This window comes from Micromys minutus (assembly GCF_963924665.1).
Source record: "Micromys minutus genome assembly, chromosome: 1".
NCBI lineage: Eukaryota > Metazoa > Chordata > Mammalia > Rodentia > Muridae > Micromys > Micromys minutus.
The window spans coordinates 176,017,294-176,035,721 of NC_137969.1; the positions used below are offsets into that span (position 1 = coordinate 176,017,294).

The 18,428-nt window shown below is 44.4% G+C and overlaps 1 protein-coding gene across 9 annotated transcripts in view; it reads left to right on the plus strand.

Annotated features, from left to right (window-relative positions):
• The window catches only part of MYT1L (myelin transcription factor 1 like), a gene marked incomplete at both ends in the record, with an annotated part of 130,621 nt that overhangs the window by 94,757 nt on the left and 17,436 nt on the right, over positions 1 to 18,428 (plus strand). For all 9 annotated transcript variants that reach the window (XM_080922390.1, XM_080922391.1, XM_080922385.1 and 6 more), the window contains 3 exons: positions 3,350 to 3,412; positions 10,505 to 10,588; positions 11,986 to 12,207. In XM_080922390.1, the coding sequence (XP_080778516.1) occupies positions 3,350 to 3,412; positions 10,505 to 10,588; positions 11,986 to 12,207 (369 nt within the window). The remainder of the gene's footprint in view (positions 1 to 3,349; positions 3,413 to 10,504; positions 10,589 to 11,985; positions 12,208 to 18,428) is intronic.

Below are 18,428 nucleotides of genomic sequence, written 5' to 3' on the forward strand. Positions count from 1 at the left end.
TATTAGGAAAGCAAGAAGGGCCATTGAACAGTGTCCTTTAAAACCTCCCTTGGCCTGCCAGAAGCACTTCAGTGTTGACAGCCAAGCCATTGCCTCCCCCTAGGGAGCTGAGGGCCGTTTCCATGGAAACCTAGCCCATCTCTTCTGTGGTTTCAAAAACCCAAGCTGTGCACACAGGCTGCCTCTGATTGTCCCACGTGGGCCTCCCTTCCTGGGAAGATGTGCTCCTAGAGGGATGGTTACCAGCGTGACAGGGAAAAGTGGATTCCACACACCTCCCACCAGGCCTGGAGCAGAGAGGCCTGAGAGGCAAGTCCCTTTTTTAGAAGAATCATCATCTCTTCACTTGAGGCTGCAGAGAATTGTGGCTTTGAATATTGAAATTTCTTAAGGCTGGGAAAATTTGTATGTAAATCTATGAGTTTAAGAAAGCCTTGAAGTCTTGAATAGTCAGATAGGAGTGAACGCCTGGAGCCACTGCAGGGAGAGCAGGTGAAGCAGCCTGAGCTCTCTTTCTTGGCCCAAGGGCGCCACCTGCAGGTAGAGAATGGCAGGCAGCAAGCACTTCAGCAGTTATGAGCTCAGACAGTGCAGGCCTAGGGGAGCAGGTCAGTGGGCCTGTGTTCTTTGCTCCTCACAGAGAGGCTCTCTAACCCCACAGCTACCCTCCTGTGTTAGCCACCACCTCATGGCTAACGAGTGGTCTCACCTGGCCAGGATCCCGAAAGAAAACCTTCCAGTTCTCATACTGTTTTCTCTGCAAAACAATGAAAACCCTGAAAGTGAGAAAATTCTTTTTTTTATTCTTTTGTGCTCTTTCTTACTAGGTGATGAATTGTACCTTGTAACAGAGGGCCTAACACATAGAACTTGCTGCAAAGGTTTTGTGGCTGGAGCCAATTATCATTGTTCTTTCTTGGTTGTAAGACCTCACTTCATTTTGAGCCTACTCTTGTTAAATGAGTAAACTCTAAATTAACTTTCGCTAGGATTTAAATTAGAATGGCTTTAAAATCTCCCTGCAGTAGAAAATAAGGCCGAGTGTAGGTTTTGGTGGATAGGAAACACTGTCTCTTGAAACACCTCCAAACAGAACTGTTATTACTTTCAGTATCTCTCAGAATGATTTCTCTCAGGTGAGTGCCTCAGCATTGGGAAAATCAACCACTGAACGAGCCCACTGAATTGCTTCTCAGAAAATATTCTCTTAGCTATTGAATGACATGTCTTATCATCACACAGGAAGTGAAGGTTAACACAGTTAATCAGTTCAAATCCAAGTCCCCAATCAGGAATGGAGCTGCTATTGACAAGTAGGATTCATTCAAACATCCTCAGCTTCGTTCTTTAGCCAACACCTATTTCAATAACCCATCTCCTCCTGTGTGGACCTGAGCACTCCACAGACACCTCCTTTGCCCTGCTGTTCAGTTGGCTTTGTTCCTCCCCCAACACAGGCCATAGACTAGACTCTGTCCTTACATGTGGTGTGGAAGACACTGACTTCTGTGCCCTCAGATCTAGATGCACATTCCCTTTCATGGGGCCAGAGGGAAATTAGAAAATTTCTAAACCCTGAAAATTGTTTTTGCATCCAAGTGTGGCAATCTGCCATTCACACATTTGAAACTTGTCCAGTTCCTGTGTGCCCACCTGCTCCTTGGCACTGTGTCATCCAGTCTGGAGAAGGCACATCTGTGAGTGACTAGTCTGCCAGCCACAGTGTACCGGGCTTGTGGGCTAGTCTCATTTTTGTGCACGGGTAGCCTTCCAGTCTCACCTCTATACTTGGCGAACATGCTGGCCCACCCTCAGTGTTGCTAAGCAGAACCATTCCTGAGCAGAGGGAAACCAAGACCTTTGGGAGCATCCGCTGACTGGGATCAGGCCTTCCCTGGGTTAAGACAAGTGCACCGAGCACAGTCTTTAGTTCAATATCAGTTGGTATTTTGTTCACTGGATCACTGGATCTATTATTTAATAACTCTGTCCCTTAGTTTTATCTTCATGGTGGTACAAAGGCAATGTGGTTGCTTTGAGAAGTATGTTTTTTTTTTTTTTTTTTTTTTTTTTTTGCATTGCTATCTGCTTGTTCTTGGGATGGTATAGTTAAGAAGTTACAGGGATGACGGGGAGTATAGTTAAGAAGTTATACAGATGACTGGGAGATCGCTCCATGGTAGAAGTGCTTGCTTTGCGAGCATTAAGACTTTTAATGTCATCCTTCAAACCCACTAAATAAAAAATTTCAATGCAGACCTGTTGACACATGTTCATATTTCCAGCACTAGGAGATAGAGGTGGGTGTATTCCTAGGCTGTCTAGCCAGCCTAATCCATTTGGTATGTCCCAGAACAGTCAGTAGCTCTGTGAGATAGATGATAGGTGAATAGGTAGGTATGTAGGTAGGTAGGTAGGTAGGTAGGTAGGTAGATAGATAGATAGATAATGAGCAGTGGCTAAGAAATGATACTGATTCTGTCCCTGGCTTCCACATGTACATACCCTAGCACACATACACACACACACACACACACACACACACACACACACACACACACACACATTATTTAGAGAGAAATAATTATAAAAACCCATCAATAATTCAAGCTGGCCTTAAGATGCCAGACGAGTTTGTTTTTGTGGGTTTAAACAGACTTGGTAGAGATGCCTGTGGCTAATATGAGATCCCTTTGAGGGCATGCAGATGCACCTCCTACATTATACCCCAGAATGAAAACATAATAGGCTTAAGGTAAAACAGACCTGTAGAAGTGTCTGTGACTAGGGAACTATGGGTTTGCCTTGCCTCCAGCCCCCAGCACAGGTTCCAGCTGTTGCCTTTCCTGGGCTCTAGGATCCCGAGTCTGGACAGCATTGTGAGGACAAGGCAGGAATCCCTTGCTGAGCTGGCTCAGACTATCGCATGCCTTTAGCCACGATGCATATCTTTCCATGTTTGTATCTTGTCATGTGTAGATTGAGATTGCAAGCCCTACAGTAACTGGGCTTGACTAAGTTCAGAGAACATAAGGGTACAGAAAGGTCATTTAGGTGTCCACAGTCTAGTGCCAGAGGATACTAGGTGCTTGAGAAACTGAAAAGACCTAAGAGGTCACAAAAATTCATAATCTTTTGCTCATGTCCTTGCGCTAAAAAGGAAGGGAATAGTAATGGATTTGTATGTTGCAATGACCACGAGTGAGCTAGAAAGCTCCCATATCAATTTAGTCTTTTTTAGTAGCAAGAGTACCCGACAAGAAGCTCGCCTTTTGGATAAATAGAGTCAGTTACCCAGAGGGGACGATTTCCTTCAAGTGAATTACCCCATTTGCATTTGTACTTGTAGGTGCCCCACCCCTGGCTGTGACGGTTCTGGACACATCACTGGCAATTACGCTTCTCATCGAAGGTATGTAGACTCAGAAGCATCTTCTCTCCCCAGAGTAGCTGCTCCATCCTGGCAGGAATGCTGCTCTCTCAGATGAGGTGCAGACTGGCTATGTACCTCATATAGCTATCCTCAGCTAAGGATCCTGACTTGGGACCTGCTTGAATGATCATCTCTCCTGGGTCTGTATACCACCCTAGAGCAGCAAGAGGCCACCAAAACATCTTCAGTTCTCCATTCTAGAAGAACAAAGGAAAAAGACTCATCTCCAAATATGTTATATCTCAAAATACCCCATGTAGGCAAATATTCTCAGAAACACACACACACTGCTAGCCCCCTTAACATCAGGGTTTAAAGAATAAAGCTGCGCAGTTACTATACAGAGGATTGACCACCACAGAGAGGCTTATTTTTAAATTTCAGTTTCTCACAAAGAGAACAGAGAGGCTACAATAAGGCACTGAACCCCCACTACATGGGTTAACAGAAGGCCTCAGCAACCTGTCATTCCATCAGCATATTGGAAGTGCACACTTACTATGTGGAAAGAGTTGAAAAAAAATCCTGGTGATTCCAATAAGAGTAGATGGGGTACTTGGTTAAGATGGCAAGATTAACTCTTCTCAAGGAACCTGGTGACAGTTTCAGGAGTCCTGTATCAGAGCCTCAAAACTTGACACCTGTAAGGGTAGGTGGGAATCCACAGCCAGGGGCAGGCCATCAGTAGGTAGCAAACCATTATCAGAATTGACAGTTCCTTGATAACTCCTTAATGTCAGTTACTGCTGAGGACAGGCAGAGTATAATCTGACTATGAGACACGCAGCATATGAGATGATTGTGAGGCAGGCACTGGAATTTTTACTAAGCTGGCTTGGCAGGGTTCTTGTTCATACTTCATTCTGTAAGGACAGAGAAGGAACCCACAGTGGGGCTCCTCAGGCTTTCGTCACAGAAGATGGTCTTTATCACATTCTGAGAACTTGGGAGTTCTGCGAGGCCATTCCTGTCTGCAGAAACAGAATATGCACATGCTGCCAAGTTGCTGAGAAGGCCTTGATCTCCACCAGACTGTCCCAGGTGCAGTGATGCTGACACTTGTGATTTAACAGTCCTTTGCTCTGAGATCTTCAAACTATAGGCTGCTGAATGGTAGCATTGTCTCCATCTTTGAGTGACAATCAGTTGCCTGCAGACATAGCCCCACCAGGTCAGCAGAGGTTCCTACCTATACTTGTATTGCCAGGTGCACAAGATAGACTGAGATCTTTCTGAAAGCATTTCCAGAGTAGATGGTTGCTTTATATTAAAACGAATTAAAAAACACTCAAGTTAAATGTATAAAGTCAGGTACAATCTATTTTAGTCTTTGTATTAATTTATTTAGAAGTAAATGCCTATAAAACATTCATCATTTTGTAGGTGTGTCCAGCTGAAGATGGAAGTTTCCTGATCAGCTACATCCAATGTCTTGTTTTCTACTTTAAAAAAAAATGGCATTGTATATCTACTTTTGACCATGATGAGTACCACCATTTTTACTCATTTGGCTTTTGATTTAGAATGTTGGGTGTTAGTAAGATACAAATGTATCATTAAAATGTAATTTAGAACCAGACATAATGGTTGGTTCACATCTGCAATCCCAGCACTTGGAAGCAGAGGCAGGAGGGCTACCAAGAGTTCAAGGTCAGGCCAGGCTAGGCTACATAGAGAGATTTTGTCTCAAAACAATGTGGAATTAGTGTATGAGTATGTATGTTTATATGTATGTATGTGATATATGCGATGTGTATATGTGGTGTATGTGAACATATGTATACATATTTATGTGTACTCTGTATTTTGTGTACATGTATGGTATGTTTTTGCATGTGTATGTATGGGTATGTGGTATGATTGTATGCATATACGTAGTGTATGTATATGTGTTCAGGCTGTGTATGTTTGTTGAGTGTCTTTGTATTCATATGTAGTAGTGTTCATGTATATGTGTGTGTGAATTTATATGTGAGGCTTATATTTAAGCTGTGGTCTGTGCTGAACTAAATTTTGGCTTTATCAAAAAGTTGCAAAGCAAATTTGGTTTTGAGGAGACAACTTTGGGCAAATATTGCCTTGTAGCAGTTTTAACAAACAGAAAGTAGAATGTATTGAAGTGTTCTGCAGTAACAAGTTCCTGTATATAGAAGTTGAAATAGAGTCGAGCATATTAAGCAAGAACATTACATTTAGTTCACAGTTCTTAGGTAAATTTTTCACTAAGAAAAGACTGAGGTCATAGCTCAATAAACAAAAGTCAGGATAAGTTGAATAAAGGTAGAAGCCAGTAGCTAGATGATCATTAGAAATCTTTCTTTTCTTTTATGTTCCTGAATCCCTCTCCAGGAACACAGCCATGAGAAACTTAAGGTACAGAAACCATAGAGCAAAGTTTGCCTAAACAGAGCTACACTGGTCTTCCCACATATGCCACAATTCAGCTCAGTTTTGAGTTCAGAGCATCTTCATGCCACAGTAAGAAGTGAAATCTCAAAACAAGGATTCTAAGCAGGCCAGAGTCAGAGTCCAGGGGTAGTTTCTGGTACCAATTGGTTTGACTTTCCTGGTCATAGAATGGGTACACACATCACCCTGTCTTGGGTTACAGGATGACCCTGTTTATTACTCAAGACAATAGAGAATTAAACAGGCGTCTTTGTAATATAAATGAATTGGAGGCTTGTCTTAGTCAGTGTTCTATTACTGTGAGGAGGCAACATGAGCACAGCAACACCTAGAGAAGAAAGCATTTAATTGGGTTTGCTCACAGTTTCAGAGGTTCAGTCCATTATTATGGCATGGAGCTTGATGACACAGAGACAGATGATGCTAGAGAAGTAGCTGAGCATTCTACATCTGGATCCACAGGCAGCAGAAAGACAGAGACTGGGCCTGGCTCAGGCCCTTGAAACCTCAAAGCCCACCCCACCAACCAGTGACACACTACTTCCAGTAAGGCCACATCTACTCTAACATGGCCAAACCTCCTAATCCTTCCCAAGTCAGGCCACTCCCTGATGTAGCATTCAAACATATGAGTTTATGGGGGCCATCATTCTTATTCAAACCACCACAAGGTTGCATGTCTCCTTCTGCTCTCTACACATTGAAGACAGAGAACCCATTTTTTATTGTGTCTGAGGAAACTGAGGATCAAGAGATAAACTAGAAGAGCTAGAACTCAAGTCATGGTAACTGCTCAAATTTCACATCTCTGTGGACCTATGAGTCCAGAACAATACTGGAAGACCATGGAGCTGGGAGTAACTCATAGGGAAAGGGTACACCCAGAGATGTGCCAGACAAGATGCAGTTTGGAACTTACTTAGCTTATATCTGAACAGCAATGGAGCTTCTAGTCATTGTGTTATATCTGGACACCTATGAACTTAACAAATCTTTGTGGGCCATATGTTGTATGTTTTCTGAAACTCTCCTCCATTACTCTTCCTACCACTGTCCACTGATGGGCCTGTGAAGCTTTCACAATCTGCAGTCGTCAGCTGACTTTGTCTTGAAATTCTTGATCATTTCCTCAGCTTCTCGAAGATCATGTGTGCTCTTTTCCCATCCTTCATGAGAACCTTCTTCATCTGCCATTTTATTGTTTGTTTGTTTTTAACACAGTGGTTCATTGGCTTCTGAATGCCTCTGCCCCACAGGTACACAGGGGCTTCCCTTGTTATCTGATTGAGCCCTCCCATTTGCCTTTTCAGCAGGATCATAAAATAGCAAGACACACCCAAGACCCCTCTGTTCCTACTTTGTGTCTCACAGGGGATTCAGTGCCTCCCATTTAAGTACTCCAGCATATTATGGAGCAACTAACTTCCCAAACACAGGACATAGTTTACTGATTGATTCCTATGGAAACTTATTACTGCAGGGAGCTTCACACATATATGGTATCCATGCCTGTGAGATTATTTTACCTCACAGTTGAAATGAGGAATTAAGGCTGGAATGAAAATTTGCCATGCTGTTAGTTCAATGTTTTCTCAAGTCCTTTCCTCTTGGTCTTCTGTGAGGTAAAAGACCCAAGGCTACAGCCAGAGACTAGTGATACCTTCTACTGTTCAATTGTACTCTAAGATGTCCAGACCTTGATCCCGGAGGCCTTCCCTGCTATTATGAGAAGCATCACTCCCCCCAAAGATAGGGATAAAGGCAGCAGATTTGTGGCATCTGGAAGCACAAAGAGGAAGGCTTCTTCAAGGGTCCGAGAGCCAGAAGGTTGTAACCTTCACTAGGGAGCTATGGAAACCACATCATAAAACTGCTAACAGAAGTTCCTCATGTGCTACAAGGAAGCCATTCTCTTGACTAAGGGAGGCTAGTTGAGCAACATCCTGGCCTTGAGGTGACATTTTTCCTCCAGACAGCTCTCAGGTGTTCACCTCTAGTTTCCTCACATTAGCTGGCTAAGGCCTACCCTAGACTGTCCCTCTACCCTAAGAAATCAAGAATTACAACAGTATTTTTAGTTCTAAAACAAAAAGCCTATAGCAATTCAGTAAAAGGCCCAAATTGGCTGTTTACAATTTGAGGACCATGCAACACTTCACGCCAATGAGTAGAACAAAGGAGGCTGTTGCATTTAGAAGAAAGCAGAAACTCCAACTCCAAACTACATTCCTCATAAGGCAGGAGACAGATCAGTAAGCAACTTTTAAGGACAGCATCAATCCAGAGGTTTCTGGTTCTTTCTTTGGGAAGGATTTAAGCAGGGAAGTTTGTTGTTATGCCAGACAAAACTGACCTACTTAAGAAGTTGGCTGTCTGACCCTGGTTTGCTTAGAGATCAACATCAGTGTGACATATTGACACCAGAACCTTTTGTGGTTGTCACATATTTCAAATGTATATAGTTTCAAGTAAAAATAGAAATATCTAATGAGTCTCTGAGTTAAGAGTAGTGAATTGTAGGAAACACAGTTTTTTGGGTTTTTTTTTTTTTTTTTGAAATACTTAGTAATTTATAGACTGATTCCAAGTATCAGCCCCAGATCCCAGAAATTTAGAATTCCACAGATATTTATTGATCACATACTATATTCTAGAGGTCAAGAAACAGTGATAACTGAGAATGTTCTATACTAATCATGTGGTCATCTCCCCAACACAAGCCTTTGAGCACATATGCAACTATATTCAGCACAGAGAGAACTCTGGTTCTGGTAAGGAAAGTGGCAGTGGCCAAAACTGAATGGGCCACATCATGATCTGTGTGGTGAAACTGCCAGACAAGATGGGGCAGGTTCTGCTCAAACGTATTGTCTTTGAGAGCCTTACAATATGACAGCTAAGCAAGCAAACTTGAGAGGAAGAACCAACACTTTCTCTCACCAGGCAGAAGTCTGCCTTCACTGAAGGAGTCAATGAAAAGAAAATGTTCCAAATACAACATTTGGAGAGAACAGATGGGCTCAGAGGTTGGTGGTACCTTTCCTGTGAGGAGTGCTGCATAGAGCCTTAAGCCTACCTAGAGGTCAAACACCCGTATTATGTGTCTGTCACTAAGCTAGGAAGAGAAGGCAACTGGTTTCTTGTGGTTGCCATTTTGGATCCTAAGAAAAGACTGCAGATGTTGAGGAATCTCTGTACCCTCCCTAGCCTTTTGTTCTCCCATTGCTCTTATGGAGACTCCTCTAACATCTTGATCTCAGGAACCATGATCAGAGACATGGCCAAGTACTACCAGTAACAAGACTGACCCTTCAGCAGACTGACTGATGTCATCCCCAGGCTAGTAAAGTCACCATGAGACTCTCTTGAGTCTATAAAGAATAATAGATTCATGTCCACGCTTTACAGCAAAAATGGAGTATTAAGTTGGGTGCTGTAGCTCAGTTGGTAGTGTGTTTGCTTAGCATACACAGATTCTAGGTTCATTTCTCAGCAACTCATAACATCAGGTGAGATGGTACGTGCTTCCTGGAATCTCAGGATCACAGTACTGACAAGGTAGAGTCATAGGAATGATAAATTCAAGATCACCAGAGGCTACAAAGTAAATTGATGGCAGCCAGAGGTGTGTGTGTGTATGTATGTATGTATGTGCGTGTGCGTGTGTGTGTGTGTGTGTGTGTGTGTGTGTGTCAAAAACAAAAAACAAAAACAAAAAACAAAAAACAAAAATTAGAGTACTGAGTCACTAGAAGTCCTTGACAACAGCCTTGGGAACCTTGGGGCTCAGCTGGGTGTAGAAATCCATGTGCCTCCTGAATTCATCCTTCCCGTTCCACTGTTGCATTCAGCAAATACCTGACTATCGCAGACTCTGTGCAAGGCCATGAGTAGGCATTAAATAAATACAAGGTGGCTCACACATCTTTGGGACCAGCCTTATGGGGGGCCTTCAGTGGAGGGCAGCAAGAGAAAGTCAAGGGCTTCTTTGTAGATGTGACTTCCATGTAGAGGCCAAGTCCATGAGAAGGATGGCAGATGAAGCATGCATGAGGCCGAAAAGAAGGTGCAGGTCCAGGAAAGAAAGCCATCATGTAGCACTGAGCTAGAGGCGACAGAGAAGTGGGTTGGGACAGTTAAGGCAGATTCACAAGCTATGCAAGGAGCAAAGCCCACACAAAGCCTCTATGTCCACAATGTAGAATGTAAACAAACATGTTCAGACTCCAGCATCCCCTTCTACAGATACAACTAGAAGTCCACACTTGAGTGAGGTGGACAGGCTTCCAGCAGGGCTCTTTCTCCACAGCATCTCACCATTTATCCCCTTCCTCTCTTCTTTCCTCCCTTCCTTCCTCCTCACCAGTCCACATTCATCCACAGAATCATCTCCATCAGCTCTTACGATTAGTTGTCACTTTCCCCATTTTTTTAAGATGGCCATTTTCCATGTCTAGAGCACCTCATTCATCCAAGGCTTTAACCTCCTTGAGAGGGAACTGACAAAGAGCACAAATGCATTGAGACAACATGGGGCTGTGTCCAGAATGACCCTTCCCACTACATTACTTCATCCCCAAATCCCAGGCTGTAGAGATACTCAGATCTCTCACTGGTGAGGAGTGTTACCCAAGTTATCTCTGAAACCTGTTTCTCCTTCAGCCTTTCTGGATGCCCAAGAGCAAAGAAGAGTGGTATCCGGATAGCACAGAGCAAAGAGGACAAGGAAGACCAGGAGCCAATCAGGTACGGGGGCCAGCAAAGCACACACCCACTGAGCAACCATGAGAAAAGGGGCCAGCAGGTTCTAGAAGGTATCTACTGAGGTTTAACTAATTAACTAGGCCAAATGAACCTAAACCAAGTTGTATCTGCTTATTAGCCTTTGAGTTACAGGTGTCCAGGCACAAATGATGTTTGCAGTGTCCCAAATCTCAAGAAACACTCCCGTCCCCAGAATATATATCCTGGGGATTGCAAACATAACACCAAAAGCAAATTCCCTGCCAGCATGTGCTTGTTAAGAGCAGCAGGAGTGCCCTTCCTCCTGAGGCATGCTTGGGAGGAGCTGTTTTGCACGTTCCCTGCAGCCCACAGGGTTGGTGGGTCTGCTCTTCATTCTCATCACCTATTTCTCCTGCTCTCTGTCACACCCAGGGCTCCAAACCTCACACAATAAACGTGCTGCGTCTGTATTAAACTTCAATACAAGTACTTTTAGAGATAAGTTTTAATACAAATAAAAATCGATGGAGGCATATGTCATTAGGATAAACTAAAATTTATCAGAATAAACAAAAGCATGGATTCTGTGACATCTAAATATTGCTATTCAAAAAGAAATATGGGTTAGCAATATAGCTTAGTTGGAAAAGTGCTTGTCTAGCATGTATGAGGCTCAAAACTCAGCACTGCACAAATGAGACTGCATGATGCAGACCTGTAAGATGAAGACAGTAGAGTCAGAAGTTCTAGGTCATCCTCAGCTACATAGCTAGTTCTTCAAACCAGCCCAGGCTACAAGAGACCCAGTCCAAAGGAAGGGAGGGAGGGATGGAGAGAGGGAGGGAGGGAGGGAGGGAGGGAAGAGGGAGGGAGGAAGGGAGAGGAGAGGGAGGGAGGGAGGGGAGAGGAAGGGAGGGAAGAAGGAGATGCAGGAAGGGGGATGGAAGAAGGGAGGGAGAACCAGAGGGGAGGAAGAGAGGGGAAAGGAAAGGGAGAGGGAGGGAGAAAGTACAAGCAGACATACAGCCCTAAGCAGCAGAGGTCAGAAAGTCAGCCTTGGCCCTCTTTGAGGCACACTGGGATACTTTGTTGGCCAAACAGCTGGTCTATCCATAGTGTCCATTTCTAAAAGGGTGAAATGTGACATGTCACCACTAGGTGGTGTCTTTCTGGGTCTTTTTATTCTGATCCTCCTGCCACCTAAGATCACTGGCATGTGCCACCACATATGGCCCTTCCTGTATCCCTCTCATCTTTTTTTTTTTTTTTTTTTTTTCTTGTCCAGGAGAGTGGTTTTATTTATTTTTGTTGTTGTTTTATTTTGTTTTGTTTTCCTTCATGTGGGGTAACTGTGTCACAGAGTCCATGATGCCAAGACCATAAAAACAATGAAGTGTTGCCTCCTGTCTGTTGTCCAGGTGTCCGGTACCCGGCTGTGACGGTCAGGGACACATCACTGGGAAGTATGCATCCCACCGCAGCGCCTCTGGATGCCCCTTGGCGGCCAAGAGGCAGAAAGATGGGTACCTTAATGGCTCCCAGTTCTCCTGGAAGTCGGTCAAGACAGAGGGCATGTCCTGCCCCACGCCCGGGTGTGATGGGTCAGGACACGTCAGTGGCAGCTTCCTCACGCACCGCAGGTGAGTCCCTCAGCACTTGGCCAGCACACTTTTCAGCTACAGTGGCCAACTCTGGAGGTAACAGGTTTTTCCTTCTCCCTCAACATCTCTACTAACAAAGCTAAGACCAAAAACATCCACCACACTAACAAAATGTGGAGATCTGGGGAAAGATGTACAAAATAGCAAATTTATCTCAAAAGCACAAGCCACATCAACTGTGTCTACCTACCAGGGCATGGTTTGTTTGATCCCTTCCTTCCTTCCTCCCTCCCTCCATCCCTCACTCCTCCCTCCCTCCCTCCCTTCCTGCCTCCCTCCCTCCCTCCCTTCCTTCCTTCCTTTCTTCCTTCCTTCCTTTTTTTCTTCCTTTTTTAAAAAATCAGGATTTACAGTGAAAAGCAGACTTTATCTTACATGAACCCCCAGGAACACACACATAGAGACTTTTTACTAGGTCCCTGTCTGATACATGAGAAAACTCTCAGCAGACTTCATCAACTCCATCCATGTTTATTTGTTTAATTTAAATAGAAACATAATTCAGTTATCTTGAAAAAGGCCTGTTCTGTGATATGCCCTGAACTCCTTGGGAAACTAACGGGTCTCAATGGTAGAAAAACTCACAGGAAAACCAGCAGGAGCCATTAACCTTGGTGTCTGAGTATCAGGGACTACACTGCACAGTATCAATGCCTGCTCACTGGGGAGGAGTCAGTGGTTCCCTTTCTGATGCTCTGGGATGAATCTTGTGTGTAAGTATGTACACACATACACACACATGGTTCTGTGTAAAACTACCTCAAATAATAAGCAGGCATTGATATGAGGGCCAAAGAAGTAATGTTTACTTCAAGAGTATGTGATACAGAGCCTGAAGATTGTGAAGTATTTCTTGTCATTGAACAAATTCCTAAACTGGAGAGATGACCAAGTAGATAAAAATACTTGCTATGCAGGCATGAAGACCTGACTTTGAATCACAACACCCATGCAACAAGCAAGGCCTGTTCCCGTGCGTGTGTGCATGTGTGTGTGCGCACGCATGCACGTGTGATGTGTGGTAGCTCTGGCAATGAGGACAGTCACAGGGGCCTGTTCATTATCAGCCTAACTGAGCTCCCTGAGCTCCAGGGCCAGGGAAAGGCCCTGCCTCAAAATAATAAGGCGGAGAGTAATGGAGTGGGACATCCAGTGTCCTCTGGCTTCTATGTGTCCCCAGGTATGCACACCTTTCATATTCATATACCACATACACATGTGTATGCACACACATGCGCACACAAAGGCACATACAGAAAAAAAGAGAGAGGGGTAAAAAGAAAAAAGATGAACTGCTCAATGACCTAAATGCTTTGTAAAAACAATAAATAGTAAAGGTCTTTCCCAAATATATTTAGCCAACTACCTTCCAAGGCTCCAAGACTCATGGTTCTTGCTTGCTGTCAGAATTGCTCTTATACAACAATATATATATATATATATAAATATATATAAAGTATACAACAACCAAGCTTGGGAAGCTAGTTCTCCTGTTTATACGAGCAGGTTCTTGTGTAGACAGAAGAAGACCCATTTGTTCACAGCATGCCTAGGGTCAGCAGGTATCAGGACAATAACCCCAGCTGTACCCAGCTGCCTTCCCTCTCCAGGGCCAGCCTCTCCCACCAGTTACCACCACCAGCCACCCTTAGATTCAAATATTCCAAAGAAGGCTGAGAAGACTTCCCTCTTCAAACATCTGTGTGTGCATGTAGTGTCACCAACACTGCAGGATCCAGGCTCCAGAAGCGGTATGTTGTTGGGGCTATTTAGTTAACTCTATTAGTTCTTAATATGACCCAGCCAGCCCCCCAGTAATGAAGACTGAGTCCTGTAGATTTGTTCAATCAGCTTTAGCGCAATTACTGGACAGTCATCACTGATCAATTTTTCTGTATGCTAGGCTGGCTGTGTTTCCCGAGTCATTTACTGCTTGAGTCCTGGGCTGCCATTTTGCTCCATCAGCCTGTCCTCAGGACACACTTCTGCTCATGGTCCATCTCCTCTCGTTGGTAGCCTCTTCTTCGCTCTGTCTTTCTCCTCCTACCCTTTTCCCACTACCTCATGGTCCTTACCTGGGACCCCCCAGCCTGGTAACCCAAAGCTCCATTTACTGCTGTTCCCTCTACTAATTTTCCGTAGCCACTTTTATTTAACTAGCCAGAGACAATTGGCAAATAGAGTTTATACAACAATTGGTATACATGAGAATGTGCTCTTGATAGCAACCAGATCTTGGGGACTAGTGTTTAGCATTAGGATACTTAACAGTGCCAAACCAACTCCCTACAGTGATGTGTTTATAAAATTCATACAGTGCCAAAAATATCCTCCACAAGGTTTCTTGTGCCAAAATTCAGCTAATAGTAACATTTTTCAAATGTTAAAAGGCCCTTGTGTGAATTGTAGCATGTTTCTAGCATGACAAAGACAACGTTCCATAGCTTGACTGAAGCTAAGCATCCTTGGTTACAGTTACAGACTGTCCAGGTTTCAGACAGGCCTAAGAAGAGGTGGAACATTCTGTATGGCCCTGCCTCCAGAGGAGCTTCCACTTAGGTCTATCCATTTTACTTTTAGTAGCTAGTCTGAGAGGTGGGTGGGGTTAACTCCATTCTCTAAGGCTGCAGTTCACTTCACACAATAAAATCTAGACAGTGCCTGCTATGCAGAGTGCTCTAGAGGTTCATGGGGGAAGGAGAACTGAGGCTCAGGCACCATGGAGATGGTGCATCCAGGGAAACAGCCTACCTACTTCTCCCTGGAGACACAGCCAGTGTCTGCTGCGGGCCAACTGCTGCTTGCTCATCACCTCTTCTGAATCTCCCCTTCCAAGTTGCATGCCCTGTGGGAACTTCAAGGGGCTCAGCATTTTCTTGGCCCTTTGCTCAGCTTGTCATTGATGGAGATGGAGCTGTGGTGATGAGAAGAAGCCCACTGTGACCATGCTGTGTACACCCAGGCTTAGTGCATATCACATACTCTGATATGCTCACTTTTACCATTGCTCTTTTCTACAGGAGGTTGTCCTCATGGGTTCATCTGTGGGCAGAGTATCTGACTCTTATAGCTAAATGCCACTGTCCTGAGACCCAATCTAGGCTGCTGGTCACACGATTCCTGGGACCTCTGAATGGTTGTGAATTTGTGATGGTCATTGTCAAAACTGCTAACATGAGCCTCTCAGTTCCTTCTAAAACTCAAGGCTATGCTTAGAGACAAAGGGGAAACCCCTGAAAAGGAAGTTAGGAGATGATTTTGTAATGGCATTATTATCAGATATTGTTGAAGAAAAGCATGGCTTTGTATAGGAGGAAATGCTGATGATAGGGGACAGAAAAATTATTTTCACTGTCCCTGGCAACCTTAGAGCCCAACCTTAGCAGAACCAGCCAGACCACGATGCAGTACAGCACATGCATAAAGTATGCTCACCAGATCCAAGCTCCATGCAGGGCATAGCAGTAAGACATGGACTCAACCCAGAGCCACTCTTGAAGGCCTCAGACTCAGGGCAGATAGACTGGGACACAGGCAAGAAAAGGCAGCTTGAAATACAGAGTCAGAGTGGAGACTGTGGAAGATCCCTGGAAAACCCAGGCATTTGAGAACTTTCCCTCCATCCCTCCCCCCTCCCTCTCCCTCTCTCCTGAACATCAAATGGTGTATCAGTCACTTACTTCACACAGGGACATAAATGGGAATACTTCAATAGAAGAGCCAAAGGAGTTCAGGTGTGGCCTGCAAAGCTGGATCTCAAGGTGTGCTCTCTAGAGAAGAGAAGATTATACTGAGAGGAGTGGAGCTGTGTAGCAACAGGGTACCGCAGGCTCCAAAGAGAAAGGCCTCATCCCCAGTGATGTTTAAGCCAGGACAGATGCAGAAGATGGAAGAGGTCCCAGAAGGAAGAGGACAATATGTTGAGGGCTTTAGATGAAGCCTAGATTTTGTAGTTCCATAGAAGGCATAGAAATGTAGCAGAGGGATAGGAGGCAGAAGGAGGAATGGGGGAGGTGAGGAAGAGGCTATGGGCCTAGCCATAGCAGGACTAGGAAGACACACAGCATAGGATACCGAAAGGAACTAAGTTTTAAAGTTGCCTTTATTGGTGAGCACTGACAATTGTAATAAAATGTTAGACAACAGAAACTATTCTCTATGCAATGGAGTTGAAGCCTGAAATTGAAATTGAGCCATTGCCTTGGGGGCTGCTGGTGAGTGCCATTTCCTAGATTGCATTGTCTTCACAGGGTAGAGAGAGAATGTAAGTCCTCTTTTTATAACACAGATCTTATCAGGTCAGGGCCCACTGCCTCACCTCATTTAGCCTCAATGGCCTAATTAAAGAGTCTGTATCCTGATATTACTCTCATAAAGTAGGTTCATGGATGTAGACTTTGTGAGATGGGAAGGCTGGAGAGGTAGTTTAGTTGGTGCCTACATAAACTGGGTGTGATGTTTTAATCCAAACACTCAGAGGTAAGAGAAAGAATCAGAAGTTCAGAAGTTCATGGTATATCAAGTTCAGCTTGTATACCAAGCTCAAACCCATCCTAGGATACGTGAGACCCTGTCTCAAAAACAAAAATCAGCAACCAAAGTGATGCAAACTGGGATAGAGAGGGATCAGCACCTGGAAGGGCATGCTCTTGCAGAGAACTGAGTTCCGTTCCCAGCAACCACATAAGGTGACTTAGCACTGCCTGTAACTCCAGCTCTATGGGACTCAATACCCTCCTCTGGACTCTGTAGAGACATGAAGTCATGAGTGCACACACACACACACACACACACACACACACACACACACACACAAGAACTAAATCTTAATGAAAATGTGAACTTTGAGGCACACAAATATTTAGACTATGAGAGAGGCAGGTTATGGTGGCTTCATCTTAAATGTATTGTCTTGAGATTTTCTGTAACTTGAGAGTAAAAATCTCCACCGGACAGCTGGAAATACAGTAAGAGAGAGATACCTAGTGAGATCAATATCTGGTCACACCTAAGTCTGTAGTTTATAAAGAGAAAGTAACATGAGAGTGGTTCTCAAGACAGCTCTGGAAAACATCTCCTGGCTAGTGAATTTCTGAGGTCAAGGATAAGACATCAAAGTCACATTGGCATTAAGATTGGCAGGGCCACCAAAAGAGACTAACATTGTCGAGCCAACATGGCTGAGAGAGTATCAAGGCAGAGTAATAAACGATAGTTAAACTTTCAAACTGAAAGGGTTTCAGTGTGGGTACTCCTATTACTCCATGAAAGGCTTAGACAGAGGGCTAGGGTCAAAACAAGACTGGGAAAGGTTCAGTCATTAACAGGGTCAAGGTGGGACTGAACATTTCTTAAGTCCAGATCAAAGAAAGGGAGAAAGTGAAAGGATGAAGAACATCTGTTGTGAGAAGTAAAGGAGAGGGAGAGGGAGAGGGAGAGGGAGAGGGAGAGGGAGAGGGAGTGGGAGAGGGAGAGGGAGAGGGAGTGGGAGAGGGAGAGGGAGTGGGAGAGGGAGAGGGAGAGGGAGAGATTGAGAACATGGTCCAGAGATACAGTGAGGCACAGGCTTGGTGGAGGTCAAGAAGCCAAAACTGAAGAGGGGAGAGCAATGTGAACATCTGTGAAAACAGCCAAGGTAGGGAGACCACTAGCTAGAATATGTGGGCATGGGGGTGGGGATAGGATGTTCTGAATTTTTTTAAGAAGAATGAGAGGAAGGACTTCAAGTTCCTTCAACACACAGTTCCAGTCCAGTTCCTAGTATCTGTGTATATGGTGGATCACTGCTGTCTCCTTCACATCATCAATATCTCTTGGTGGCGCTGTGTAGAACTTTCATGTACCAGGAATATATGAGGAAAGGGCTCATGTTTAAGACAGTGGCCTATGTTCCCTCTCATCATGCAGAGCTGAGAACTTGGGATATACAGTAGCCAGGCAAGCTTTGCTTGATATGTGCAAGAGAATGAGAAGGGAGAAGGCAAATGCAGAAAGGACCTCAGCCAGATCTGAACTGGCTCAAAAGCCTCCATCCTGTGGGAGAGCTTCACTAGATCTGGGCAGGAGCAGGAACATATACACATCAGCCTATACCTACAGGGGAAAGATGCAGAAATAGAGGAGGGGGCAGGTAGGCTTCATCACATTTGGAGCCTACTTTCCATGTGTGAATATGGGCAGCTTCTTCATCCCAGGATTCA